This window comes from Macaca nemestrina, chromosome 2 (assembly GCF_043159975.1).
Source record: "Macaca nemestrina isolate mMacNem1 chromosome 2, mMacNem.hap1, whole genome shotgun sequence".
Classification (NCBI taxonomy): domain Eukaryota; kingdom Metazoa; phylum Chordata; class Mammalia; order Primates; family Cercopithecidae; genus Macaca; species Macaca nemestrina.
The window spans coordinates 101,821,094-101,848,292 of record NC_092126.1 but is presented as its reverse complement, the minus strand read 5'-3'; the positions used below and the strand labels follow the sequence as shown (position 1 = coordinate 101,848,292).

General features: G+C 52.4%; 1 protein-coding gene across 5 annotated transcripts in view; it reads left to right on the top strand.

The window, feature by feature from the left end:
- Positions 1 to 27,199, top strand: part of LOC105480210 (sodium voltage-gated channel alpha subunit 5) — a 102,707-nt gene that overhangs the window by 6,152 nt on the left and 69,356 nt on the right. For all 5 annotated transcript variants that reach the window (XM_011738775.2, XM_011738773.3, XM_071091458.1 and 2 more), the window contains exons 2-5: positions 10,183 to 10,507; positions 13,114 to 13,232; positions 21,072 to 21,161; positions 22,568 to 22,696. In XM_011738775.2, coding sequence (XP_011737077.2) covers positions 10,235 to 10,507; positions 13,114 to 13,232; positions 21,072 to 21,161; positions 22,568 to 22,696 — 611 coding nt within the window. In that variant the 5' untranslated portion in view covers positions 10,183 to 10,234. The remainder of the gene's footprint in view (positions 1 to 10,182; positions 10,508 to 13,113; positions 13,233 to 21,071; positions 21,162 to 22,567; positions 22,697 to 27,199) is intronic.

Genomic DNA, 27,199 nt, shown 5'->3' with positions numbered 1-27,199 from the left:
TCAGGCTAGGCCGGGAGGTACCCCAAATGATCTAAGATGGGGGAAAAAAATCAGACCATGGGTGGGACCAGCCCAGCCCAGCCCAATCAGTGCACCCTGCCTGGCCGTCAAAACCCCAGCCTCATCGACCTGGGCCAAGCGCAGGAAAGTGGCCCAGACAAGCCCCTCAGAGCCAAGGCGCCAGCCCTTGGTTGCCCAGCTCCGCTGCCTCTGGGCTTGCTCATAGGAAGAACCCCAGCCCGTGTTCATTCTCTACTGAGCCCAGGGCTCCACTCAAGGGACACCAGCGGGTGTGGAGTACAAGGAGACTGAGGGCCAGAGGCTACCCACCCCAGCCTCTGTTCCTCATGTTCTGCTCATAGACGTGATCGGAAGAAGACACAGAGCTCAGGCGGCCGTTTGCAGCGACAGCCCTACCACTGTGCTGGGTCAGATGCAGCACAGACTGCCAGCTCAATAAAGCGACAGCTAGTTGCCAACAAAACTGAAAACCCAAAGAAAGCCCCCACTTGCTTGCTGAGCCCAGGTGCCTATTAGATGTCTAATTACTGAGCTTCTGTTTCAGGAAGTCTGAGGAAAAGAGAGAAAAAAATCTCCCTAAGGATCCCTTGAGGCCTACGGTCCCCAGAGATAGCTGGACTTCAGGTCCCTTCCAGTCCTCACCTTTTATGATCAAATTAAGGACATGTTCCCAGATGGGTGACTTGTATTCACAGTGCATTACACAGGGAGCTTAGCTCACACTCGCCAGCAAATAAAAAGTAAAAATCTCAAACATAGTGTTGAGCAAAAGCAGCCTGACACAAAAGAGCCCATAAGGTAGGATTCCATATGCATGAAGTGCTAGAACAGGCAAAACAAACCTAGGTGATAGAAATCAGAGCAGTTGACTGAAAGGAATAGTGGGAAACTTTCTGGGGTGAGGGGATGTTTACTGTCTTTTTGGAGTGGCACTTACACAGGTGTATGCGTTTGTCAAAACTCATCCAACTGTATACCCGAAGCATTTTCTTGTGTTTAAAGTATACCTCAGTATAAAAGAATATTAAGAAAAAAAGGTTGCACATTTGGCTATAATACATCATGGACACCTTTGTGGCATAAGTTTAGTGTATTGGTTGATTGGCTTATTTCCCTCTGGACACTAAGAGACCCTAGAGGTGGGCCTCCCAGGTTTCCATCTCCCTTAGTGCACACAGTAGGTACCCCCATAAATGCCTCAGTTGCCATGGCATCAATGCACAGTTCCTCTGTGAAGCTCTTTTTCAGCTCAAGTATTGAGAAAAATGAGTTGGAAGGAATTGAGCTAGAAAGAGACTTAGAATGCTGATTGCTGTCTCAGGCACCTGTGTGCCATGATGAGGGTGTTTCCTGGGCCACATGTGGGCACCTTTTGGCCTGATTATGTGTACCATGTGGGTGTACACAGAGATGGTCTGGCGTCTGGGGTGGGATGCCCTTGGTGACTGAGCTGGCTCTCCAACTCTGGATCTCTGTGGTTTCAGGGTATTAGACCATCCAGGTCCCCACTCTGGAGACCCAGGGCCAGGGCAGTGCTGCCTTGGCTGACAGCGAAGTGCCACTCAGCATATTCTAGATCCCCTGTGGATGGACCTGGGCATGTGTAAAGGGACTGACAAAGAAGACTCAGGCCTGAGGGAGGGGGATGCCCTGTACCCTGTGGAGGGGGTACCTGAACGATCTGGGCCTTTTGCAGTTCCCCTGGCCTGACACTCAGACACTGATGAACAGTCGAGGGGTTGAATAAGCTGCTGCCAAGCCCCCGACCCCCATCCTTACTGTGGGGAAGGGCTCTGAAGAAAAAATCAGGGCAGCCCGCCTTTCAGGGAAGAGAGTGGCTACCCCTAGGCCAGTTTGTCCTTGGGAGGTGGGCTAAATTCAGGGCTCAGGCCGAAGGGCCCACTCTTCCTCAGTTCTCACCTCTGGAGGAGGACCCTGTCTTAGGGACCCCCATTTCATTTCATCCCTGCCGGGGGAATCACTTCAGCAGAGCAACAGAGCTAAAGTGGGTAGGGTTTTCCTGTCAGCTGAATTAGCCTCGGTTTCAGCCTGGGTGTTGGAATAAATGAGATGCAAATGCATGTAAATGAGGGCATTCCCCGGCTTCAGGGTGGGTGTGTTCTCCTCCACCTCCGGGAGGGATGGGGATGATTCTGAAGGACTTAGCAAGATCGCTGGAGGCAGAGATTAAGAGTAGAGAAGGACAGGCTCCTCAGACTCCCAGCTCCCCTAGAACTGGGCTGCAGACTGGACAGGGTTAATGCCTATGCAGCCTCAAAGGAGCGGAGCCTGTGGGGAGCTGGTTAGCTGAGGCCCCGTGCAAGGACGGACCAATGTGCCTTTGATCTGGGAGCAAGGACCTGAAAGCACAGGCCACCAGCACCAGCTGGCACCCCTACCGAGCCTTTGTCCAAGCTGTTAGCCCGGGAGAGCCGAGACTGTGCAGATAATTGCCTGGGCGGGAGGGATGGTCTGAAACTTACTGTCGATCCCTCCTACTTACATCCCCCACCATCCCAACCTGTGGCTTGAGCCTCCACAACCACCCACAGCCACTGCCAGAAACCAGGATGGCCACTTTCTGGTCTGTGGAGGACAATGTTCTTTCAATTCTTCCCTACAGCCTCAGCCTCCCAGCTCCACCCCTACCCATCACTTATCTCCCCCAGAGACTAGCTTGAGGTTCAGCCCCAAAGCAGGTAGAAATCTTTTTTTTTTTTTTTTTTTTTTTTTTTTTTTTTGAGATGGAGTCTCGCTCTGTCACCCAAGCTGGAGTGCAGTGCAGTGGTGCAATCTTCGCTCACTGCAACCTCCACCTCCCGGGTTCAAGCGATTCTCCTGCCTTAGCCTCCCGAATACCTGGGATTACAGGCACCCGCCACCACGCCCGGCTAATTTTTTGTATTTTTAGTAGAGACAGGGTTTCACCATGTTGGCCAGGCTGGTCTCAAACTCCTGACCTCAGGTGATCCACCTGCCCTGGCCTCCCAAAGTGCTGGAATTACAGGCGTGAGCCACTGTGCCCGGCCTCAGGTAGAATTTTTTAAGGGCTTAGGGCCTGGTGGCTGGAACTTGATGTCAGTGCCATCCAATAGAAATATGAGTCACAAATGCAAGCCACATTTGCAATTTTAAATTTTCTAATAGCCATATTTTTAAACCAAAAAAAGTGAAATTAAACTTGAACACATTTTATTTAATCCAGTATAATACTATCAAATATTATCTGTTTAACCTGTAATCAGTATTAAAAATTATTAACGAAATAGTCAACATTTCTTATTGTACTAAGCCTGCAAAATGGGTGTGACTTTACAATAGCACAACTCAGTCCACAGTAGCACTTGGTCGCCACATGCAGTGAATGAGTGGCCGCCCTGTTGTTGGATAGTGCTTGAGCTGGAGAGAAAAACTGCTAGGGAATCGGTTCTGCCAGGAAAACTGCTGACTCTTCGGGCATGGGCAGAAATCAGCTAGGTCTCCCTGGGAGCATCTGGGCTGCATAGAGGGAGAACCAGGCCCAGATGAGGCTGACAGGGCTGACTCTTAGCCTTGAAGTGGGGGTCACAGACCCAGTCCAGGCAAGCCATGAGCCTTTATCCAACTCTCTGCACGCAGAGGTAGGAGGCAATGTGGTGCAATGGGTAGGCTCACAGGCCTGGCTTCAGACAGACTGAGACAACTTCATCCGTCTTAGAGTCAGATTTCCCATCTGTAAAACGAGGCTAATAACCCCCATCTTCCTAGGATTGTTGCAAGGATGAAGTAAGGTGATCCACCAACAGTACTAAGTGCAGCACAGGGCACAGAATGAGCATGTGATGCTGCTGGGGCGGTCCTTAGTCCAGTGCCTGGGATTGGAAAAACTGAGGTCTAGAAAGGGCACTGAGTCACAACAGTGTGAGTGTGTATCCAGACAATAGGAAGGTTAATCTCACACTCCCTCATTCTTTCATTCCTTCATTCACCAGTCCCTGCTTTGGGAGACCAGGACAAAAATCCAGGGGAGAGACAGGCATGCAAGTCAACTAATCCATCCTGTGCTGAGGTAGGAATGGGAATTCAAGTGTGCCAGGAATACAGAGAGGAGGGAAAGAGCCCAGGCAGGGAGGGCTGGTGTGGGCAACAAGGAGGCCTTCTGAGGTGGATCTCTCGTTAAGAATAATAATAACAATAACCACAGTCGCAACTAAATTCATTTGGCACTTTCTGTGTGCCAAGCATGTACAAATATCAATACATTTATGTTTCACAGCAGCCTTGTGAAATAGATATTATTATTAACCCCATTTTACGAATGGAAAAACTGAGGTAGAGAAACATCAATCAGTTCATCTGCCCAAAGACACAAGACAAATGCATGGCCAGGGCCCAGATTCACTCAGGTGAGCTGACTTCCAAGCACAGCCCTAACCACTTCCTTATCCCTAAGAACAGGAAATCTTCAAGAGGGTGAGTTGGGAGGCCAGAGGGGGAGGCAGAGGTGGATGCAAGGCCTGGTTCTCTGGCTCAGGGCATTTCCTCGTTGCCAATGTCAGCAAATCTGGGTGAATTTCCTTGCCAGCCACCACAGACTCTCTTTCCTGATGACTCTTCCTCATCCCCCCATTATGCCTTGTTGATTTGGGATCCATCACTTTGGGAAGAAAAGTATTCTGTGTAGTCATTTTTAGGACCGTGTACATAATGGGTGCTGATTAAATGTTCACTGAATCATTCAATTAATAAAATGAGTCTGTGAGGTGTTGATGGGTTGACATGTTCTCAAGGAAGAAATGCAGTTGCCTTACAAGCAGGGCTAGAAGTTCTGATGGGCGACTCCCGGCAAGGAAGCCTGGAGTGAGCGAGGTTCCTAGCTGTCGTCTCCCCATTTGGAGGCCCGTAGATGACTGGGGTGAAGTTACAGCTTGTCAAGCTACATCTAGTCCCATTCTCCTGTCCCTGGTGTTGCCAGTCCAGGAGCACCCAGACTCGTCTTTGGAGGGTTTCCAGTCAGCCAGGGTAGAGAGCAGGGGCCCTGTGCTCATTTGTGGAGTGTGATCAGAGTATGATCAGGGAGTCCTGACCTCCACCTTTGGGGAGTGAGCTCCTGTTTTGAGGGCATCCACACCCTTTTCCTGAGCCTCTTCTTTAGCACTGAGGGGCAGGCAGAAGGGGAGTGCCCTGTGGCCGGGCAAAGCTGCACTGTGTTCTGGGGTTGGTGAGACTGCAAACCCTAGGTGCTGTGTGCTCCAGCCCAAGGTCACCCCAGCTGCAGGGCAGGAGAGAGGAGCACAGAGTGGAGGAATCCCACAGAGATTTTCTAGGAAGCCTGGGAACCACTTCCACACAATGCTTTGCATAAATTTACGTGGCAAAGAATATTCTTTGCATGCTGTGTTCCAGAGGCTCCGATTCCAAGGAGACCAAAATGCCAGACGTGACTCAGGAAGTTGAAGTGTGCTTTCCTTTGGGATCAGGGAGGGGAGTGAATAGGGAGGGGCTGCAAGGAAAGGGAAGGCTCCCCAGGGTGACCAGCTACCCTGGTTTGTCCAGGACTGGGGGTGTCCCAAGGTGCAGAAATTTTACTGCCAAAATGAGGAAAGTCCCATGTAAACCGGGACAAGTAGTTCACCCCACATCCATCTCCCACCTCAAACAGTGCCTACAGCTGCACTCTACCTGCCTGGCTGTTGTGTCCATGTCATAGCAGTGGCACCATTGCTGATTGAGCACCAGCTCTGTGCCTTTGCATTCAGAAAACCCTCCTTCAGGAAAGCCAGTTGAGAAAACAGTGCAGGGGGGTCTAGTTTCTGGTGTGAACAGTTAATATTCTCCCTGTGCAGCATCTCTACCTTGATGTGAATACACATACTACAGGGCCTGTCAGTAACCAGCAGAGGCCAGGAAGGGGCCAGAGCTGGGTGAGGGGGCACACAGGAACGAGTCAGTTTGGGTGAGTGGGCAGTCAGGAGAGGTGTCCTGGAGGAGGTGGAGTGGAGAAGAGAGCAGGAGGTGACTCTGGCGTCACTCAGGGCACACAGAATGTTGGAGAATGTCTAAATCTAGGAGCAGGGGGCTGCATGTGTGGGATAGAAGGATAGAGGGAGGCACTGCCATGGTCCAAGCAGGGGCAAGGAGGCCTGTCCCAGGGCAGTGATGTTGGGTGAGGGTTGGAAGCTTGTGGCCAGTGCCAGAAGAAAGGGTGCCAGGAGGAGCCAGTCTGGAAAGGAAGATTCACAGTCTGCTCCCATCTTGTGCTCTCAGGAACCTTCCGGATGCAGGGAGGGATGCATCCAGTTCCAGAAGCTGATGAACCTGGGGCAGGATGGAGTTGGGGGTGGAGCTCTAGAGTGAAGCCCAAAGGACAGGGAAGCCTGGCCCGGGAAGAGTGCATAGCCGGATGGAGCAGTCCCAGCCTGATGAGCTGCGGTAGGGCTGGTGCAGATGGCCAAGCTGATGCATATGGAGCAGCTGTCCTGGGGGGTGGAGAATCATGAGGTGCTGGCATCTAGGGGATGAGCGACTGTGGTCTTACAATCAAGCCAGGTCCAGCTTCCCCAAACGCTGGGGCTATGTGAGACCAAGACCAGGGGCCCCTGCTTACCTATTTTCCCCTGCAACCTTCCACAGCCAGGGGATGGGTTCTGAAATCTGCAGGCCTGACATCCTAGGCCTGAGAGGTGTGGCTGAACCTGAGCACAGAGCATCCTCAGACCACCCCTGAGCCCTCTTCACCCTGGCAGCACCGGAAACCCTGCAGCCAGGACTCAGCCAGGCTTGGCCACAGCAGGGCGTGGGCCCTGAGTTGCTAAAGGAAGGGCAGGGCTGGAGCCAGGTGCAGGTGGCTGGAGAACAAGGGAGAAAGCAGATCCCACCCACCCACCAGGAGCTGCCTGGGGGCCCCAGAGACAAAGGACACTCTTGGTAGGTTTACTTTGGAACATGAGGCTGCCCAGCTGCTACAGCAGAGAGCTTCATCTGGAATCTGGTTTCAGCAGCTCCCCTGGACAGACTATACCCCTCCCAGGCCAGGGCCCCGAGGGGGTGGATGCTCTGCTGGAGGCCAGCCGGGATAGGATCTTCCTTAGGACCTAGGGCTTCTTCACCAGGCCTTGGATGGAGAAGATTGGAGAGGTTATGGAAGTGCTTGGACATAGGACATCTGCCTCTCTGGTCTTCGTCCATCCCACAGGGCTACTGCAAGACTCAGAACGGAATTTCTCAGGTCCAAGGGTGGGGCAGACTGGGGTCCCAATCCACACCCGGAAATGACACAAAGTCCAGGTAAGTCAGAGCCAGAGGCCAGGGTAGTGGCTGAAACCACTCACGATAAAGAGCGTTATAGAATCCCAGAAAGGACTTGGAGGCTCGCCTCATCCTTCTTTACAGATGAGAAGCTAAGGTGCAGAGGAGGGGACCCCACGGTCAGCATCTGAGCAAGGACCAAGCCAGGGTCTTAACCTTCCTCTACCAGTTGAATGAAGCCTATCTCAGAAGCACATATTTTGAGACAAAAGAAAACACATAGGATTTAAAAGGAAACCACCTATATTGAAATACAGCTCTCAGAACACAGAAACCAATTTTTGATAGATAGTATATGTCTTTATTCATGTTTTAAATATTGAGATCTAGCAGCAAATCTAAGTGCTGTAATTTTGAAGTCGTGATGAGTATTAATGTTATTTGAGAGGCCAGCAGCAACTGTAACACGACAGGGAAATATCTGCAGTTTCTTTTGGTCACAATTTCTGCTTTGTTGCCTACATTCACAACTGAAGGAAATGGTCAATTTGAATGAGAGGTTAATGAGAAGGAGATGTGATTTCTCCCCTAAATCTCTCCACCACCCCTTCACGGAGTCTGTTAAGAAGGGCCCCCTGAACTATTAATACATAGACAGGCAAAACTAATCTATGCCATTAGCAGCGAGGAGAGTGGTTCCCTGGGCAAAGGAGGGTGTTTAGTGACTGGAGGGCAGCCTAAGTCTGAGAGACTGGGAGCATTTTATCTCTTTTTCTGGGTGCTGGTTACCAGGTGTGTTCCGTTTGTGGAAATTCATCCATCTGTACACTTATGTGCACGTAACTGCGTGAATCCTTTGTTTAATACAAATTAAAAACACACCTTTACTGGAACAGACGTATGTGCAGGTGTCAGCTTGCACCCGCACAGGCGCACTCCCTCTCTCTCTCACACACAAACCCTTGCCAGTGTGTACCAGTGAGCCTCTGCAGATCCATGGGCGTGCATGTGTCCCCACAACCCTTGCAGGCATATGGACACAGATGGATACAGTGAGACAGAGAACACTATTTTTAGGAAGTCAGTCTAAGCAAAAGAGGTGGCTTCCCAATTTATGGAACTGATTGCTCATAGCGGGGAGGGTTGCCCTGTAAGAAGCTGCTGTCATCCAGACTTTTTTTTTTTATTTTTAAAATAAAAAGACGAATGAGTTTTATTGTTTCTGTAAAAATAATGCAAGCTCATTTTAAAGAATTCAAGCAGTGAAGATAAGTATAAAGAAAATAGTTTAAAATTAACCCAAATTTCCACAAGCTAAGAAAAAGAAGTCCTCACTCACATGCGTTGATGAGTGTTACGGATGTCTGTCTGTTCACGCAAAGATGGAAGGGAGACAGGGAAATGCTTTTATAGAGTGGAAACCTACTCCCTCACTTGCTATTTTTAACAAAGATGTTCCTTTAACTTTACTTGAATGAAACAAGAAAAAGACATAGAGTGGCTCTTCACGTGCAAGTCCTGGGACCTCTGTCCTGCCTCCCTTCACAAATTTCAATCCACACTTCCCCAGGGACCAGAGGCGCCCTTGTGAGGTCTGAGTGTGTTGTGTTCGCTCACCGTTTACCTGTCTCTTGGCCAGGTGCCTGCTTCACAGCAATCCAGGGCTCAGGGCTGCGGCCCCAGAGTCCAGGCCCTTTGGCGGCCATGTGCAGGGGTTGCTACGGCAGCAGCTCGTTGGGGTCATCAGTGACGTGTTTTGCAGGAGTAAGATCAAGGCAAAGCTGACCCTCGCGAGGGAAAAGGATTTTGTTCTGGCAGAGATGTCCAACAGGTGTCCACCGTGCCCTCTTGAACGGGTGCCCACCATTCCCCGGTTTGATGTGGTCATTAGCGATGCAGCCTGCCGGCTTGGTGTCACGGTCAGGAGCTGTTCTGACCACATCCTGTTTTGGTGGGGCAGTTGGGGCTGCATTCTTTTGCCTCGGTGTCATAGGCAGAGTGTGTTCACACCAGGTTCTGGATTGTTTGAGGCCACCAGGGGCCACATTCTCCCGGTTTGGCGTCACATGCATGTGCCGGCTGGATGTCCTCGCTGATGAGTGGTCACCGTTTTCCAGTTCTGCTGTCACTTGGGATCAGCATTCATTTGTTCTCATTTGGAAGGAGGGGAGCAAGGAGCAGTGTGAGGAGCCAGAGATACTCCATCAGCTCTTCCCTTTTTTTTTTTTTTTTTTTTTTTTGCAATATGATTCAATTTATTGCTAGAATTTTATTTGGTTATTACAAAATCTGTAAGCATGTATGTATTTTTAAAAGGGATGGGGGAGATGGAAGGCAGAGTTACCTGAAGTTCAAGTTACCTAAAGTGCCAGGCTAATTTTAACCTTTCCAAGGAAGGGAAATAGCTCAGATGGGCAAGGGAGGCATTGCCCATTTTTTGAGCCAGATTGTTTCGGAAGGTTTCTGCACCCTGGGGATTTCCTTGGGAGCCTCTCCGCAGGGGCTCCACCACAGCTGTGTACACCAGGGTGCCAACATCTGGATGACAACTCCAAGCTGAGAAATGTCTCAGGTGATGACAGCTAAGAAACCAAAAGATGCAAGTGTTTCCTCTTGTGTGGAATGGGACAAAAAGAAGGTGCTTGGATGACACAGTCACTCTTGCCTGCTTGAATTCAGACATGCTTGTTAGGAGGGGAAAGAGGAGGTGACCCTGCTGCCTGTCCACATGTGTGCCCCGTAGCCTGGGGGGCTTTGGGTTTACCCACGCCAGTGTTGCCCAGGTGTGCCTGTGGAGTTGTTGGCATCCTGGGGTCTGGAGCCTCTCTGCAGATGGTGTCCCTCCCTCCATCAGCACAGCCACCCCCAGGAGGTCTGCCCACCCTGCCCTCTGTCCCTGGGCATAGCATCAGGCCCATTGTCTGTGTCTTCCAGCTTCCCCGCAGGCAACGTGAGGAGAGCCTGTGCCCAGAAGCAGGATGAGAAGATGGCAAACTTCCTATTACCTCGGGGCACCAGCAGCTTCCGCAGGTTCACACGGGAGTCCCTGGCAGCCATCGAGAAGCGCATGGCGGAGAAGCAAGCCCGCGGCTCAACCACTTTGCAGGAGAGCCGAGAGGGGCTGCCTGAGGAGGAGGCTCCCCGGCCCCAGCTGGACCTGCAGGCCTCCAAAAAGCTGCCAGATCTCTATGGCAATCCACCCCGAGAGCTCATCGGAGAGCCCCTGGAGGACCTGGACCCCTTCTATAGCACCCAAAAGGTGACTACCACCCACCTCCAGCCCTGCCTACCCTTCTGTGCAACTCCCTTGTCCATGGAGCAGAGAGGAAAGAGGGCCTGGCCTGCATATGGGGCTCTGTTTAGGGGGGCTCACCAGGCTTTGGGGGAATGAGTCACTGGAGATCTATATTCCAACCACCTTAATTTTGGAATTTGGGAATAAAAAACAGGAATTATGCAGCCTGAGATGCTGGTTTGGTGTCATGAAGAAGAGAGGGTACCCTCAGGGAAAACATGCCTCCTGTGACTACCTTCTTTGGGAATTACCTGTGGTTAGATTTTCACCCCTGAAGGACTCCTCCCCGTTGTGTGGTGTGTGTGTGAATTGGAGTCAAGCCCTGAGTTCTGGCCTGCGTTTGGGCCCTGCCTGAGTTTGGGCCACAAAGCGTAGCACGTAGTCCCTTCTCCCTACTGGGGACAGCATGTAGTCCCCACACCCACGAACTATGCATGGCTACGCTGACTGGCTCAGGCCACAGCCACAGCAACAGTTTCCTGAGCTTTGAGGGCTGGCAATGGGACCAGGAAGACCAGTGGAAAATCTAAGAGGGATGGAGAGGGCAGTGATCACTGGGGGATTTTTGGAGGAGGGTGGCGTGTGACATTCTGCCATTGTCCCTTCTGATCATAGGGAAGGGAAGTGGCTTTTGTCCACTAGGGCAGGGAGACTCAGGCTTCCTCCTAGCATGGCTCCGACCCAAGAGGTAACTGCCCCTGTCTGAATCCCCTGCCTGGCCTCCCTCCTCCAGATCTCAGGTCCGTTTGTGCCCCAGCCCTGCACCCTACCACATACAGAACTCCTGCAGAGGCTTGGTCTCCAAGCTGCCCACGCTTCTGGGCCTTACTTCCAGAGGAAGGTGGATTTGAATTTGGGGGAGGTCTTTTTCCCAGAAGGCTGAGTACAAGGAAGACAGTGGCCAGGCACAGTACTGCAGTCAGCACCAGGCTGAGGAAGCCTGTGGGGGTCAGACAGGGCTGGTGTGGCCAGTGCAAGAATGTGACTGCAAAGGTGTGTGACTGTGGTTTAAGACCAAGAGCCTGGGGATGAGCCTGGGGTGCATCTTTGGGTGTGCATGCGTGCATTGGATGTGTGAGTGGGTGTGTGTGTGAAGTAAAAGCCCACCCAGTCCACATAAACAGGTGGGGGAGGAGGCCTTGAACTTGGTCCTGCTCCCAAGCCCCCAGCTGAACTTTCCCTTGGTACAAGTGACTCCAGTGGAGTCCAGGCAAGGTTGGGGCCACAGCTGGGGTCAGAGTGAGGCTGGAAGGTGGGCTTAGTCAAGGTGGGCAGGCCTAGGTCATGGTTGGTGAGAGATGGAAGTAGGAATTGGGGTTGGGGTTAAGGCCACAGCTGGTAGTAAGTCAAGGTTATGGGGAGAGGATGAGTGGCAATTAGGCTGAAGTTAGCTGGGACAGGCAGGCTCCACAGCAGGTGGACCCGACTGAGGTTGAGGTCAAGACTGGGCTGGGCTTTTGGGGGCTGGTGGCAGCTGAGCATGTGAGGGGTCAGGGGCACCATCTCTTCTGGCCTTGGGTCTGGGAATGCTTGAACAGCAGCTCCAGGGATGATCCCGGCCTCTCACTTGCTGTTTCCACTTGCTGATCCCTGGCCACACTGCTTGCAGCCTCCCAAGGCAATGGAGGCACCACAGCAGAACTTTTGGTCCTAATCTATCCAGTCAGCTTGTCTCTCCAGACCAGATTAGGTAGAACCTTGTCCCACCAGCTCATTCGGCAGGCCAGTGGACTCACTGCCTTGCTCTTGGGTGGAGGTGAAGGAGGTCTCAGGGGAATGTCAGGTTGTGATATTCCCCTAGACCTCTGTGAGGCCACAGAGCTGTGACCACCACACACCGGGGCAGGTGGGGAGGCACCGCTGTCCTCAAGGGCTGCTTGGGCACCTGATGTGCACATGTCTCAGCATTCAGCTCTCGTTGTCCGCTCCTGGGCCCCATTGTGCTGTGTAGAAAGGATCTTCCAGAAGCTCAGGGAGGGGTTGCATTGCTGTTCATGATCCCCTGGAGGGAGGCAGTAGGCTGTGTCCTGTGGGATGGGGCTGACATTTGTCCCAGACTCCAGGAGACAGGGTCCCAAGAAAAGCTCTCGGGGGACTGCTTCTGCATTTTCCTTTTCTCTTCTCCTCACCTGTAAGTCCTCCCTGCTGACCCAGCTTCCCTATCACGTCCTCCCTCCAGGTGGGCCTGGTGGGGACCCCACGCAGGCTGAGGAAGGGTCAGCTAAGGGAGAAGGGGAGGGAGGAGGCATCCCCAGGTGTGCTGAGCCTCTGCTGTGACAACAGCTTGGCAAGGACTGGAAAAGATCCCTTCTTTTTGTGACTATAATTTTGAAACTAAATCTCAACCAAACTGACATTCCCCTGAGACCTCCCTCACTTCCACCCGTGGGCAAGGCAGTGAGTCCACTGACCTGCCAAATGTGCTGGCAGCCGCCCGTCCCCGTCTCCTCCCTCAGTCCCTCTCTTCCTCCTCCCACCCCACCCCTCAGCCACAGTCTGAGGGCTCTGAGCCAAAAGCTGCCCCCAAAAGCCTTTCTACACAAGGGCCTAATGCTACTGTCTGTCCCCAGACTTTCATCGTACTGAATAAAGGCAAGACCATCTTCCGGTTCAGTGCCACCAACGCCTTGTATGTCCTCAGTCCCTTCCACCCCATCCGGAGAGCGGCTGTGAAGATTCTGGTTCACTCATATCCTTTGCAGTTAATACCTGCTGAGTACCCCCTGGGGGCCCACACTGGGGATGTGCACGGGGTGCTGCCCCCAGCCCACCTGCATTCTAGTTTAGGAGAGTGGTGCTGATTCCCTGCTGGTCCTAAGACAAACTCATGGTCATGACCTGGGAGCTGGTTGGAAATGAAAAACCTCTGACCCTCCTTCAGACCTGCCAAGTCAGCATCTGCATTTGCATTTGATTCCCAGGGGATTCTTGGGCACGTGAAAGTTTGAGAAACCCTCTTCTGATTCTTCAGGAGAACATTCTAGAAGCTAAGCTACTGAGGATCCCAGAATAAATGGCATCTGTCAGGCTCTGATATTGGCTCCAAATGTCCCTTCCCACCACACCCCCTTGGGCCATCCTTCTCCCCACCCACTTGCAGGGACCTTCGAGCAGGTCACCAGAACTCAGCCAAGGAAAACTCATTTCCCAATAAAGAGGCCTCCAGTTTATTCACATGTGGGCATCTTTCGAGGGCGGCAACACTCGCTTTTTGATTAGGCGTTGACAAAATGTTTGCAGTTTCAGAGTATCTCAAAGAACTCTGGTTAACATTAAATTATATAAACCACAGCTGAAAAAAGCTCCAGCCTGCAGAGGAGAGCCATTGGAGTGATGCAGCGTAATGAGGGACTTACCGGGCTTGGGCCTGAGAGGGGCGTCATTTGGGCAGCACACGGCATGGGGCGCCAGCACCTAATCACTCTGTTCTCTGGACTTCAGAGAAGGGGCACCATAGATGGAGCCTTCCAGGAGGGCGGTGCCAGCTGCAGAGTCAGAGGCATGAGTGTTTCACTGCGAGGGCCTGGGCAGGCCTCCCTTTGGCCAGTGGCAACCGGGGTGAGTGCACGCGTGCAGGTGGCCCTGCTGTTCATTTAAGTGATGCCGCTAGGCTCAGCAGTGCGACTGACTGTGGGTCTAGTGGGCTGGCCCCACAGAGCTCCTCAAGGTCCCCTTCAGCCCCCTCTCTGAATGGACTTCTTTGAGGCCAAGACAAAGACTTCACTCACTAACCTCCAGCCAAGGTAGGAGGCATCAGGATTACAGATACCTAATGAGGGACTAAGTAACTGGGACTGAGGCTGGCAGGTCAGGAGCGTTTCCTGTTGGGGCAGGGATGGGGGATGCTCCTCCTATGGCTCCACTTTCTTCCCACCTGTTCCCAGTGCCTGATCCTGACCCCAGGGGTTCATTGGAGGGGCATGCACAGCAAGTAGTGTCTGCATGCAGATGTGCAGTAAAATGCATGCTTGCTTCCAACCACTGTCTGCTCTCCTCCGGCCCACCCTTGCCTTCCTGGTGGGGTTCCTGAGACAACCCCACATGCAAACCATGGCTGTGGCATGAGCAAGGTGGGAGGCAGACACTGTGGAGAGAGACCGTGTGTCGTGGGCAGCCTGCCATTCACAGCTGCATCTTATTCTGTGGGGCAAGTGTGGGCAAGTGTGTAGATTTCGTCTTGAGCCATCCTGAGTTTCCTGTAGGTGTCAGACTGTTTGCTGGACACGCTGGGGTATCGAGCCAAATAAGACCTGTCTGGGCCCTTGGCAATTTTATCGTCCCCTAAAAGTAATAAGGCAGCATTGCAAATAGTTATCATTTCTGCCAGAGTGTGGTCACAGCGTGGTAAGAAGAACAGAGCAGCAGGAGGAGGAAAAGCCAGCTTTTCTTGCTCTGAGCCTGTCTCCGGCCTCACTCCAGGGGCGTGGCCTCTCTAAAAGCATCCTCCAGCTCTCACCTGGGGCTTCTCCTCCAGGTATCTAACCAACCCAGTACTGTTTGGCAGCCACAGAAGCCCTCAGGGATGTAGCAGAAGCTCCAGGGCTCCTGCAAGGGGCTGAGCTGGGTCTTGAGGGAAATAAAAGGTCAGGGAGGTAGGTGGGCAAGGGAGGGAGTGGGGGGCCCTCGAGTGCCCAGCCTGGCCAGAGTGTCCATTGAGCAATGGCTCTGAGGCTGTGCGGTGCTGCTTCCACCTGGAAAAACTGGCCCTGAGGGCTCGGAGCCAGCCTCCCTCCCCCAGGACAGCTGCCCCAGGGAAGTGTCGAGCATCAGTGAGGACCTGTACTGGGTTCCCAGTGGCTGCCTTGACACTGCTGCTGCCTGGGGATGGGAGCACATTGCTGGACCTCGACAGCGCCACTTGGTGGGCTCAGTGGGCACTGGGGGGAAGAAGAGGTCTAGATTTGTGGGGTTTGGGAGCAGCCCCTCTGCAACACTGTTGAGCCTTGACATTGAGTGTGGTGTGTGGACCAGTAGCATTAGCTTCACCAGGATGTTATAGGAGTGGCCAAATCTGGAGCCTCACCCCAGAACCTGTGTTTTAGCAAGGTCCCATGTGCATGCCACCCTAGGGCAGTTGCTTCCAAATGCCAGTCTGAGGGCCACCTCAGTCTCACCTGGGAAGTTTGTAAAAATGCAAATTTTTAGCTCTGGAAAGACCAGAATTACCAGTGTGAGGCCTAGAAATCTATAAGCACTCCATGAAGGTTTTTAAAATTTGAGGTATACTACTTCATATACCATAAAATTTATCTTTTTTTTCTTTTTTTGGGAGGGGGGTACGGAGTCTCACTCTGCCACCCAGGCTGGAGTGTAGTGGTGCAATCTCGGCTCACTGCAACCTCTGCCTCCCAGATTCAAGCGATTCCCTGCTTCAGCCTCCCAAGTAGCTGGCATTACAGGCACTCGCCACCACAACCAGCTGATTTTTGTATTTTTAGTGAAGATGGGGTTTCACCATCTTGGCTAGGCTGGTCTTGAACTCCTGTCCTCGTGATCCATCCGCCTCGGCCTCCCAAAGTGCTGGGATTACAGCCATGAGCCACCGCACCCAGCCAAAATTTACCATTTTTAAGTGCACAGTTCAGTGGTTTTTAGTATATTCATAAGGTTGTGCAACCATCACCACTATCTACTTCCAGAACATTTGCATCACCCCAAAAGAAATTCCATGCCCCTTATCAGTCACTATGCATTTCTAAAGAACACAGATCTCATGTTTTGAATGGTGAACTTTTGCTCTGCTTAAATTTTTATACTCATTCAAACATCTACTAAGTTCTATATGTGCAAAGTTCTGTGCTACGCCCTTTGGGAAGGGTAAGTGGGGCAAAGACAAACTTAAAAGTGGACAGGAATGCAGCCTGGTGAGAAAACCTGCTCACTCATGACGATCCAGGAGCTCACAGACTACAGCAAGTGTGCGGTGATTCCACTTGGCTTTGTTCTTGGCTCCATGCTTGCAGTGTGTCTCTGGGAAGTTACCAAAAAGTAAATATGGGCATGTGGAATGATTTTTTGTATGTATTTTTGTTATAATCCTGCAGAATGTGTTCCTGCTGGGGTTAAATAAAAGAAACCAACTGAACTCTATATCCTACCGCAGTCACATTCGGAGAGGCCTCACACACACACCAAGAAGCATTTTGCCTTCCTGGTTGTACAGGATCTGTGCACAAAATCCTCCCACGTTCCTCTACCGGATTCAAATGGGCAATCAAACCACATGTCCGTGTGTGTATGTGTGTGCGCATGTTGATTTAATAGCACAAATACATGAAAACACCCCTCCACAGTTAATTACCTTTTCTTTGGGAGTTTTTTGTTGTTGTTGTTGTTGTTGTTTTAACTCCCTGGGATCTGAAGACTTAGGCAGCCCAAGTGTCAGGCATTCCCTACAACTCAGGCAGTCCTTGCTGGCATTTTAATCACGAGCCTCGGAGTGGGTGTTTGGGGACAATGACATGACAAGATTGAAGATGTTCAGCTGAGCATAGACCTGGAGAGCTGGCGTTTGCCTCGGCCCACACAAGGGACCAGCTCAATCATCAGCCTGAAATTACGAGGCAGTGCAAACAGGTGTGCCCCGGCCAGGAGTTCAGTTGATTCATCTCTCTGGTGTTGGCTACATGCTGGGCGCCATGGGGGACCTGGGTATGCTTTAGGCAGAGTCATATGGACCAGGGGCTCAGTCTAGGAAGGAAGAGATCTCATACATGCAGAAGAAGGACTGACAATTGTGCAAGTGCTGTCCTCAAGGCCATGGGAACCAGGCAAGGATTTTGAGCAGTGAAGTGGCAGAGAGACAAGAGCTTGCTACACGTCACCCTAAGCCATTGCTGTGTCTGGAAAAGATAAAACCCAGGTAGATAGCTCCTGTCCTTGCCCACCATGGGACCCAGGCCCTGACTGGTGGGATTCAGAGGGCTGTGTACCCTGGCTCTTCCCTGAGTCTGGGTGTTCAAGTTCTCACTCACCTCTGTCTGGGTCCAGCCAAGTCCTGTAGTACAAGGCAGCCTGTTCACACCACTGCGCCCTGCAGTGGGGCCTGTTCCCCACTCTAAGGAGAGCTGTGAGTGGTTCCCCTAGAGGGACTTGGCTCTATCGAGAGGAGTCCACCACCCAGCCTTCAGCCCACGCTGCTTCACCATGACCAACTGGGCTGACTGGTTGCTGGAGCAACCCTGGCCAGCCTTGGTGCTTATCTAAATGCCTCCTCCAGGAAGCCTTCCTGCCCAGCCCAGCCAGAGGCCTGTCTGGTTTTTTCATAACATCCCATGTCAGAGCGTTTTGGGGACATGGCTCCATTGCCCCCCTGGCTCCCACTCAGAGCCAGATACACATGCTCAGGTGGGATTTCCTTTTACAAATAACAAATAATTTCCTCCTTCCTGTACGGTAGTCTCCCCACATTCGACGGTGCTCTTTACCTCGTTTGGTTTTCATACCGCCCCATGGGTGGCAGAGGCCAGGTGTGGAATAGCTTACCTGCTTGGCACGTGAGAGCCAGAAGCAGCATGACTCATGCAGGCCCTCCAGTCCGGAGGCAGGAGAGTGGACCAGGTGGCCTTGAATGTCATCTTGCCGAGGTGGTGCAGCATGGGGCCTCAGAGTGGGGCCCGGATCAGGAGAGCCAGGGTGCGGGCTGGCTCAGCCATTGATCAGCTTGGTACCGGGAGTACTTTCCCAGGACTGCTGTAACAAATTACCACCAACACAGTGGCTTAAAGCAACGCAAATTTATCATCTTACAACTTTGGAAGTCAGAGGTCCAAAATGGTTCTTGCTGGACTAAACTCAAGGTGTTGGCAGGGCTGCACTCCTTTTGGAGGCTCTAGGGGAGAATGTGTTTCTGAGGCTTTTCCAGCCTCTGGAGGCTGCACCGGATTCTTGGTCTGTGGTCTCCTTTCATCATCAAGCCAGGAATGGCCGGTTAAGTTTCATGTCACAAAGCTCTGCCTCTCCCTCTTCCGCTTAAAAGGACCCCTGTGATTACACTGAGTCTACCTGGATAAGCCAGAATGATCTCCCCACCTCAGGATCCTTAATTTAGGGCCAGGAACAGTGGCTGATACTTGTAATCTCAGCACTTTGGGTGGCCGAGGTGGGAGGATTGCTTGAGCCCAGGAGTTCAAGACCAGCGTAAGCAATGTGGTAAGACGTTGTGTCTACAAAAAAAAAAAATTAAAAATTAAAAATTAGCTGGCTATGGTAGTGCGCATCTTTAGTCCTAGCTACTCAGGAGGCTGAGGCGGGAGGATCTCTTGAGCCTAAGAGATCAAGGCTGTGGTAAGCTATGATAATACCATTGCACTCCAGCCCCAGTGACAGAGGTAGACCCTGTCTCGTGGAGGCCACGGGAGATCCTTAATTTAATGACGTCTGCACAGTCTCATTTTGTCCTACAAATTAGCATATTCACAGTTTCCGGGGATTCATCCATGGCTACCTTGGGGATGGTAGGGGCGTTATTCTGCCTACCACAGTGACCTTCAATTTAACCTCTTTGTGCCTCAGTCTTCTCATCACCTAAAACGGAAACAAAGTCTGCACCACATATTGTTGTTGGGAAAATTGAATTAGCTGATGGACACGGAGAGCAAATTCTGGTACCTAGGAAGGGCTCAATAAATATTCACTCTTGGTATCATTGCTTGCATATTTTAGGAGTCACCTGGACTCCTCAGTAGACGCTTAGCAGTAGATCTGTGGGGATGAACCAAGGCTGGTTGGGGGGCTTGTTAACCATCTGCCCAGTGAGGAAAGCCTTGGCACATAGCCCGCGTGTGGGCAGTATGTGTGTGTGTGTGTGTGTGTGTGTGTGTGTGTGTGTGTGTGTGTAAGGGAGAAAGCGTACTGATACTGAGATGATTATCTGATCCTACCTTGAAAGCTGGAGAGGGACATAAGCCTGGCCCTGGAGACCCTCACACAGACAGAGGACTGGACAGATACCAAACTGATGGAGAGACCCCAGGGCCTGAAGTGATGCCTTCTGGTCAGGGAGAAACCAAGTCTTCCTGGAACCATGGCATTGGAGCCCAGCAGTCCTGTTGGCTCAGTCCTCATTTGACTAAGGGAGATTCCCAAAGCCTAATTCCCTCTCGTCCCAGATGAGAAATTAGATAATTATAAACTGGAGGCTGGTTTGAGATGCTGATTTCCTGATTGCCTGACTCCCTAGAAGAGGACTGGCAGCACGGAGGGCATCTACCTGGTTAGATTCCTGAGAGGCCTTCCCACTGTCCCCAGCTGGGGCAGTCGGCACCGCAGCCTGGCCTGGTCTGTGGTCTGACTGCACCGGCCTCCCCGTCGGGTGAGGTGGAGCTATGCTAGGGAGGAAAGAGGCAGTCCCTGGAGCTCAATTACTGCAGCTCCTGGGCGGCCTGAGGGAATCACCAGTTTGGCAGCTGTGCACACGGGGCTGAGGCCAGGCGTGGTGTTGAGTGCTTGGGGGCTGGGGAGGGATTTGTGAGAGAAGTACAGTGTCCCTGCTCTAGGCCAGGCCCCAAGGGGTGGTGAAGCCCACAGGAGGCCCAGAGTCTGCCCCTTTGTTCCTCTGCAGGCCTTGCAGAAGTGAGGCAGAGGTGGAGGAGGGTGGTCAGAGCTTTGTCTAGCCTGAAGCAGCAGCTAGGAATTGTAGCCAGAGTCAGGGTCAGAGAAGGCCTGGGCAGTTCAGTTCAAGGCCAAGAGCCCACAAGTCGACCTGAAGCACAGCTCTGGCATTGGAAGCACTCCCTTGTGATGGGAGACAGACGGACATTGCCGTTCAGTGAGCCACCATGGCTAAAAGAGGGGTGCCCAAAGCCCGCAGGGCACAGAGGTAGCACTGTGTTACCAGAAAGGCAGGACAGGCTGCTGGGGAGTTGGGTGGGGTCTTGCTGAGGGGCTCCTGCAGGGTGAGAAGGAGATTCCCAGGTGGAGCAGAGGGCTAGCTTGAAGAGTAGGTACACAGGCAGGAAGCAGCCAGAGGAACGGTCCCCTGCCTCCCCAGGGGTAGCAGGCCCTGGCCAGGTGTGCAGTTGGTTGGCAGCAGAGCATTCTGAGAGAACTTCTAGAGAAAGCCTGGCCTGGGCTGCTCCCCTAGAAGTCGGGGAGGGAACTCAGAGCCCTGCCACTCTGGCCTTGCCCTCCCCTGAGGAGCAATTTATAAATGCCCATTTCTCTCCTATGTGACTGAGGACAGGGCCCCTCGCCTGACTGCGGTTAAAAGCCTTTGAGGTCTAGGGCCCGCCTTTCCTGCCTTCCCTCCACACAAGACCCTACCAGCAGTGTGGTTTCAGGTCTCTGGTGCCTATTAGGTGTCATGGAGCAGGCCGGGGGCCAGCTGTCAGTGCCGGGGAAGGGACAGAGACCAGCCTGGGTGGAGGGGGGTTGGCATGGACTGGTCACAGCCCCAATGTGTCTCCTTGGAGACCCTGTTTATTGCTGTGGTAGCACTGTCCTGGCAGTGATGACTCCCAGGGGCAGGACCCCCCAGCGGTGGTGGCGTGGCCGGCCTGCACTGCTCGCTTTCCTTGACCCCACACACGCTCTTCAGCATGCTCATCATGTGCACCATCCTCACCAACTGCGTGTTCATGGCCCAGCACGACCCTCCACCCTGGACCAAGTATGTCGAGTAAGTAAATCTTCAGGGCCTCTTCTCCATGTGGCCCTCTCTCTTCCTTTCCATTCCATGCCATGGCTCCTGAAGCTGCCCCGGAAGGGGGCTGTGTCCAGGCCCAGGAACTTACCCGCGGTGGTGGGGCAGCCCTTGGCTCAGCTTCTACCCTCTTTTGCCTTTCCCAGTCCTGCCAACTTCTGGCATTCATTTGAGTCATGCCTTCTAGGGAGGAAGCTCTCCAGATTGGCAAAGCAGGGAGTTTCTCCCTGTTCTGCCTAAAGAGGAATGATGACATTGGAGAAGGCTCTGAAATAATAATAATTTATTGAGCATTTTGTACACGCCAGGCACTGTCATAAGAACAATAAGCATCATCTCCTTTAACCCTGATGGCCACCCAGTAGGGTGGGGGCAGCCACCTTCCCCATTCCACAGATAAGACTAAGAATTAGAGAAATAGCTGGCCTGATGTCATGCAGCTGGGAAGTGGACAGCTAGGAGGTGCCCCAGGGCTATCCCCACTTCAGTAACACAGTCCGCTGCCTTTTTTCCCAAGTCCTGCCTCCTATAACCATTTGCACAGTTCCAGAAACTGCTTCTGGTCTTTTCTTCCCAAACAAAAGTACCTTGCCTGGAGGTTCTAAGCAGATTTGATAGGCGCTTACTGCATTTGCCTGCAGTTTTCAGGAGACCAGCAGAATGTTGGGGCAGCCTCTCTTCCCAAAGCAGCCTGCCTGGTTGTTCTCCACGTTCACATAGATCCTAGCAGTGCTCTCAGCTGGTACGTGCAGCTGCTCTGAATCCTGGGATGCAGTCCTATCCCGCTTCAGCCCTGGGGGCCCCAGTCCTAGCATCCAGGCATTTTGGATTCTTCAGGCTGCCCTAGGCAGAGAGAACAGCACCCCAACTCCCACCAGCCCCATGCATTATAACATCACCCTTCAAGCCCAAGGTGGACAGCTGGACCCACCTACCCTGTAAGCAGTTGAGGATTGACTGGGCCCATTGCTAGCTGCTGAGGACCCACAAACAGAGGTGAGGGTCCATGTATATGTCCTATAGCACAGACCCTGTGGCCACTGTATGCCTGTTAGATGCACAGCCCCCCAGGGCTAGGGTAAGGAGATTGGGAGGAGGTCTTCTTCCACTAAGACAACTGAGAGAGAACACAGAGAGTTCAGATGGACACATGGCAGTTACAAGATAATATGGAATAAACAAATTGGACGATGGATTCGTTAGCCAGATGTTTAGAGCAAAGCTCCATCCCCAACTCCAGCTCTACCATGGGGGCATTGCAGAGAGCCCCGTTTGATGGCCCCTGTTGAAGGGAGCTGTGTGGGCTCGCACCATGTAGGGAACCTGGAGAACCTGGCCTGCTCAGGCCTCCCTGAGAAACCCCATCGGCCTCTCCTGCCCAGGTACACCTTCACCGCCATTTACACCTTTGAGTCTCTGGTCAAGATTCTGGCTCGAGGCTTCTGCCTGCATGCGTTCACCTTCCTTCGGGACCCATGGAACTGGCTGGACTTCAGTGTGATTGTCATGGCGTAAGTATCTCGTTTGCCATGCTGTGCTATGCCATGCAGGCCACACTAGGGTGGAGTGTGCACACCCCAGGTCCCGGACCACCCCTCTCTTTCTGGCTTCCTCCCTGCAGTCCACATGCAGCTCTGTACACAGGCTGGAGGAAGGTAGGGTGGAGGCCCTCAGCTCATCCTGGTGGGGAGAGATGGCTCAGGCAGGCCTTGGTGGTCAGGCCTACTGGCTCACCTGGGGCTCCACAGCAGCTCTGGGCTCCAGGGACACCATTAAGATTCTGGTTTTGCATCCTCTGCTCTTTCCACCAAGAGAAAACAATATTTCAATCCCTGGCCCACTGCAAATGGTGACCTGGATTTCAAGATGATTAAGAATGAAATTGCAGTCAAGAGAAGGAGCCTGGAGAAGTGACTAAGCATCCCCAGGAACTCGCACCAGGCACACCAGCACATCAGCTTGCTCCATCCAGAGACTCAATGCTTGGCACATTTTAAAGCACCCGGCCACTGACACAATACAGTGGATCCTCACACCAGCCAGAGAAGTAGGGTACATGGGGATGGCTTAGCCCATTTTATGGGTGAGAAAACTGATGCCAAGAACACAGGGAGCCTGCCAGAAAGTAAATGTGACCCCAGGCCTGCCGCAGCCCAGGCCGAGGCCCCGCCTCTTTGCCTAGGAGAAACTCTTGCTGAGGGGTCAGTGTTGAGGCTGCACTCCACCATGGAAGTGTCAGGGAACAGATGCTGGGTTCTGATGGGACATCTGCAGAAGTCGTGATCAGAGGCTCAGCCACCAAAGCCTTTTTGAAGGCTGAGTGCAGTGGCACATGCCTGTAATTCCAGCACTTTGGGAGGCCGAGGTGAGCAGATTACTTGAGCTCAATACTAGCCTGGGCAACATAGCAAGACCCCATGTCTATGAAAAACACAAGAATTAGCAGGGCATTGTGGCGCACACCTGCAGTCTCAGCTACTCGGAAGGCTGAAGCAAGAGAGGATCACTTGAGCCTGTGAAGTCAAGGATGCAGTGAGCTGTGATCACATCACTGCACTCCAGCCTGGGCAACAGAGCAAGACTGTCTCGAGAAAAAAGAAAAAAGCCTTTCTGAAGCAGAGGACCTAGTGTGTGCAGGGTTGAGCACTGCACCTCAGCAAGGAGCAGAGCTGGTGAGTCTCATACCCCCTGCCCTTGCAAACCTTCAGTTTCCCAACATGTGAAAGGATAGTGTTGGGTGCTGTGGTATCAGAAGCTCAGTTCAGCTCTCACTTTCTAGGATGCTTGGAATGCCTGAATCTACCTGTTGAAGACAGCCTTTAACCCCAGGCATAAACAGCCCTGAGCTCAGCCATGCTGTCGGGGAGAGAGGACAAAGAGGGAAGCTATACCCTGGTGAATGGGGCACTTTCAAACTAGATGGAGAACCTGGTAGTGGGAAAATGCATCAGAATCTCTGTTTCTAGGTATACTATTTGTGAGCCAACTCTAGCCCTCCATTTTACAAGTGGGAAAACTGACTCTGAGAGACAACATCACTTGCCCCAAACCCAGTATGGATTTAGGCCTGGGTGGAGTTGAGCGAGCAAGGAAAGAGTGACGGGAGATGAAGTTGCAGAGTAGTGGGATGGAGGACAGATTGTGGTAAAAGCCAGGTGTGATGGGAGTCACTGGGGTGTAAGAACAGGCAGAGCTGTGACCTGCTTTACATTCTGTAGAGACTTCCCCAGCTATGGTGTGGACCACAGACTGGAGAAGGTAGAGAAAGACGGAGTAGTTAGGAGGCTATATCTTGGTAGCCAGGAGAGAGAAGATAGTGACTGGAACCAAGGACCAAGTGGAGAAGGGGAGCACCTGGTCAGATTCTGGACATATTTTGCAGGTAGGGCTGACGGGAGGCCCCCAAGGTGGTTTTTGGTTTGAGCAGCTGCTGGGTGGACGGTGTTCCCATTGGTTGAAATGGAAAATTGGAGAGAGCGGCACTAGCTGAAGTAGGAAGAGAATCAAAAATCCAGTTAGGGATGTATGACATTTGAAGGCACCCAGGGTGAGATATTGAGTAGGCAACTGGATATTCCAGTATAGGGTTCAAGAAAGAGGTCTAAGGTGGAGGTATAAATTTAGAAACCGTGGGGATACAGATGGTGTTTAAAGCCAGGAGACCAGATGAGATCACCTAGGCATGAGTGTAACCTGTAGCCTGAATGTACTGTGGGACGCTTCAACATCTGGAGGCCAAGAGAGAAGACTGGAGGGCAGAGGCAAATCAGAAGAGGGTAATGTCTAGGAAGGAATGTGATTCCAATGGAAACCTGCCACCAGGAGGTTGGGGAAGGTGATGAATAAGAATGGACTATAGGATTTCACAGTGGGAAGGTCACTGGTGCCCTTGACAAGAGGGATTCCAGTGGAGAAAAAGGACATGCACCTGGTTAAGGAGGGTTCGAGAGAGAGTGGGAGGAGAGGAGGTGTGGCAAGTAGAGACATCTATTTTGTGGGGATTGCTATAACATGGGACCGAAAATGGTGTGGTGGTCCGTGCGGAATGTGGGTCAATCAAAGGAGGGCTTTTAAAGAAGGGGGGTATCTTTGCAGGCTGGTGAAAATGATCCAGTAGAGAGGGGATGCCAGATGATGTAGATGAGCAAGGGGATTGCAGGAGCAAAGCCCCTGAGCTGGCCCAAGAGGTTGGGAATCCAGTGCCAAGGGGGAGCGTCAACCTGAAGAGCGGGGAAGGCAGAATTTCAGGTGGAGATGGAGGTAGATTGATAGAGTTGATGATGAAAGAGAAAGGAATTTCTCTTCTGATTGCTTCTGTTTTCTCAGTGAAGTAAGAAGCTGGATCATCAGCTGAGAACAGAGTGGGGGGGCACATCTGAGGTCTCAGAGAGAGGGAGAACTTTTCATGTCAGAGCCGAGGAGGTTGCACTGACTTGGGAATGGAGTAAGATTGCCAGGCTGGGCCCTGGGGTGCCCTGTGGGTGGGAAGCAGTAATCCATGGGGTCCTGAGGCTGAGTGTCACAGGAAGGAAGGTGGCTTCGGGCAGGAGAGGATATAGCATCTGCCTGAGCCTTTCCTAGCTCCCCAACCTGGAGCCTGGGCAAGACAATGTCACCACAGAGGCAGCCCCAGATCCCAGGAAGTCATTGCCCTGGCCCAAGCTTTGGCTCAAGCTGTGTCTCTGGGAGATGCCCTGAGTGACCTCAGGCCCTTAAGCAGTCTTCTGCCCTGTCTCCTGGGAGAATCCTGGTTTCATTCCCAAACCACTTCTTCCACTGGGAGTCACAAAGCAGGTGTGCCTTCCTCGCCAAAACCTGCTTGCCTTCGCTGTGTGCCAGGGCCAGGGCTGACAAGGCAGAACTCAGCCTCAGAAGCTCAGACACTCTCCATGTTTCCAAGCACCTCACAGAAATGGCACATCCACTTCCCAAAGGGCTGTGTGACCTATTGGCACATCAGCTGTTGGGCCCTTGGCTGGCCTGGCCTGGCAGCTTCGATTGATGGGGATTCTGGCTTGTGAAAACCAGTTAATTACTGCATTTGAAATGCATTCTCTTAGAGATGCAATGGTTCAGTAACAAGGGACTCCAGGATAATCAAAGGAGACTTGAGTGAAGGGAAACATTCCATTCAGTGAAATCCTCCATCTGACCTCCATTACACAGATGGAGAAACTGAGGCTCAGAGAACCTCACACTTGTCCAAAGTTATAGACTGAATCAGAAGCAATGCTGAGACTAAAACCAAGTCTCTCAACTCCAAACCATGGGATGGATGGGAGAGGCATGCCGAGTCTGATGTTTCTGCTGGGGTGATCCTCCACCCCACTGATTTAGAGGCTGTGGGAGGGTCTGGGGCAGGGTGCTGGGAAGCCTGCCAGGCTCAGCTTGCAGCCCTCCAGCCAGAGCTCTTCCTGTGGCCCCACTCACAGAAGGGCATTACCTGCTAGTTAGCACAGCCTCCCACCTCCTGGGGTTGTTATGGAAACCAAACCTGGAGGGGAAGGGAGGAGGGCAGAGAGGAGGGTGGCAATTCCTGCAGTCACTAACGGCGTGGGCTTCACCATCTCAAGATAAGGGTGGGCAGGAAGAAGGCTTCCCTGCACTGGGGCTGGTGATGGGATAGGATTCTCACCCACCACCCTTTGCTCTTTCTGCCCCTGTCTGTTGTCCAGCGGTCTGCCCCTGGTCAGCAGCTTAGCCATCACTGAAGGAGCAGACTGGCTTGGAGGAGAGTTTTGCCAGCCTGAGAGGGGCAATGCTCTGTCTCCTCACGTGACCCCACACTTGCCACCTCTGCAACTGGCCCTGTGTCATACCAAGCATTCCTCCTGCCCTGCCACACTCAGAGGACCCAAAAGAGGCCTCGGTGGGGATCTGGGTGGAATAAGAGAGGCAACAGCCCACCATGTCACCAACATGGTCCCAGACATTCCACACCCTTACCCTGCAAGTCCTCTTTTAAGACTTCCTCTAACTCATGATTGCTCTCCCAGACAGACACACGGCCACCA